The 2,500-nt window shown below is 48.0% G+C and overlaps 1 protein-coding gene across 1 annotated transcript in view; it reads left to right on the plus strand.

The window, feature by feature from the left end:
* The first annotated feature begins 1,891 nt into the window (after positions 1–1,891).
* The window catches only part of si:ch211-229d2.5 (zona pellucida-like domain-containing protein 1), a 7,738-nt gene continuing 7,129 nt past the window's right edge, over positions 1,892–2,500 (plus strand). The window contains exon 1 of the mRNA XM_042710334.1: positions 1,892–2,230. Coding sequence (XP_042566268.1) covers positions 2,137–2,230 — 94 coding nt within the window. The 5' untranslated portion in view covers positions 1,892–2,136. The remainder of the gene's footprint in view (positions 2,231–2,500) is intronic.

Below are 2,500 nucleotides of genomic sequence, written 5' to 3' on the forward strand. Positions count from 1 at the left end.
CGCCACCTCCCTTAATGAGCTCCTCGCTGCTTCAGAGGAGGTGGTAGAATAGGCCATCTATTTGTTTTCAGCGCCAGTTAAACACACAGTAAGTTATCACCTCAAAATACACTAAAGCAAACAGCTGAAGATAGAGCCTCCAGCACGAGTGACAGAACACAGAACATGCTCCTGCAGTATTAAACCACACGAGTGACAGAACACAGAACATGCTCCTGCAGTATTAAACCACAGCCTTATAAGGCACAGAGAGTGCTCATGTACATAACACAATTTCTGTCTCTTCAATTATTTCCTTTAATCTTTTGTATCAATTTCATTGGAGCTGTTGGCTCTGTCAATAGGAGGCTATCAGAAGCAGTACGATCTTGACTACTGCAGACGAAGAGAGACGGCTTACAGAAGAACCTTTTCTGGAACTAAACTGGGAGATGACTTCTCTTTAGTTCTCAAACTGGAACCTTTGGGGTGTTCCCCTAGTTTCATGGGAACTAATGCAGAAACTGATGAGATTAACCGAATAGTCTTTCTAAATATGAGACTTCATAATGCATTAGGTGTAATGTATCTAAATATGAGACTTTATAATGTATTTGGTGTAATGTATCCCAGCCCATCTTCCTCCTGTTAAACTCTACACGTGTGCAGAAGGTAGCCTGCCTGTGGAATGCTAGCAGCGTTAGCATCCTGTGGTAAATGAGTTTCACCTAACACGTTTGTTACGCCCCTCTACACCCCTACTGGCTTTGCAGTGGCAGTGCAACAGCTTTTAGGTGGTGAATGGGCATAATTAGCCTGATTGTCCACACCTGGGGAGGTGTGGATAAAAGCCAGGCGGTTTGCCCTCAGATGCTGGTGTGCACACTATTGGGTTTTCGTGCTTGGCACTTACTATTTTACTCTGTGTTTTGGTGTTATAGAAATAAATGCTATTTTTGTACAACTCTGTGGTCTGTCTCCAATGTATGTTGCGGCTCACGAGCCGGGTCGTAACAGTACAGTATGTATGTGTGTGTATACGTATGTATATGTATGTGTGTGTGTGTGTATATGTATGTGTGTGTGTGTGTGTGTGTGTGTGTGTGTGTGTAACACGATCATTTCCACAGGTTTTTCACTCATTCCGTGACAGAGCTAGAAAATATGGCCTGTCAAACATTAGGTCGGGTAAGTGCAGGAATAAAGGCTGCCATGGCAACTGCACATCTTCGAGGTCTGTGCAGAGCGCGGGGGAGAGGCCCACACTATTGTTTTTAAAACCTCGAGAGGTCACGTACACTTTATTAAGTTTCATATTAGCACGCACTGGTGGGAGGAAGACATTCGGTCATTGTTTAAGGTGTGACTTTGAAAGAGACGTGTCGGGTTTCATCATTTGCCTCAGGTCAAGGCCATGACCACATTTCACAAAACTGAATTGTTCACCAACAAAAAACGAAAACAACAACAAAAAAAAACATTCCCTCACCGCATGCCATTGACCTGATTTTCCAGCCAATCCCCAGCAGGTTGTAAGTCCATAGAAGTCCTCCAGTGTAGTATATATAGACCCAACAAAGGCTTCCAGACAGACTGCAACAGTGGGATCGTATCGGCCAGGACCTCCAGGGCCTCCAGGACTGTATTGACTGGGTGCTGACTGGGCGGCAGGAGCACCTCTGTGACTTGCGGACTGGTACTGTGTGATTTGCGTCTCAGAGAGCGGCAGTGTGATTTGCGTCTCGGAGAGCGGCAGTGTGATTTGCGTCTCGGAGAGCTGCAGTGTGATTTGCGTCTCGGAGAGCTGCAGTGTGATTTGCGTCTCGGAGAGCGGCAGTGTGATTTGCGCCTCGGAGAGCGGCAGTGTGATTTGCGTCTCGGAGAGCTGCAGTGTGATTTGCGTCTGCGGAGAGCTGCAGTGTGATTTGCGTCTGCGGAGAGCTGCAGTGTGATTTGCGTCTGCGGACTGGTACTGTGTGATTTGCGTCTCGGAGAGCTGCAGTGTGATTTGCGTCTCGGAGAGCGGCAGTGTGATTTGCGTCTCGGAGAGCGGCAGTGTGATTTGCGTCTCGGAGAGCTGCAGTGTGATTTGCGTCTCGGAGAGCTGCAGTGTGATTTGCGTCTCGGAGAGCTGCAGTGTGATTTGCGTCTGCGGAGATGGGGCTCCTCAGCCTGCTCATCGTGAGTCTGATGATCCGAGGCCATCTGGCCCTCACTGTGGAGGAGTGTGGATCGCACGCCAGGCGACCAGGTGAGGTACCGCTGCACCGCCAACACCTGCATGAGAGGGGGAGAGCAACTGATAACGGAACTGGTCACTGGTCATTGGTCAACAACACCAAGATCATAAGTTTGATTCACTAGAGCACAGAGGCCACTGATGAATGCATGTCTGTGCTGTAAGCTGATGAATGCGTGTCTGTGCTGTAAGCTGATGAATGCATGTCTGTGCTGTAAGCTGCTTTGGATAAATGTGTCAGCTACAAGAATGAATGTAAAGATGAGCACCAACATGAGAACC

Source organism: Clupea harengus, chromosome 17 (assembly GCF_900700415.2).
Source record: "Clupea harengus chromosome 17, Ch_v2.0.2, whole genome shotgun sequence".
Taxonomy (NCBI): domain Eukaryota; kingdom Metazoa; phylum Chordata; class Actinopteri; order Clupeiformes; family Clupeidae; genus Clupea; species Clupea harengus.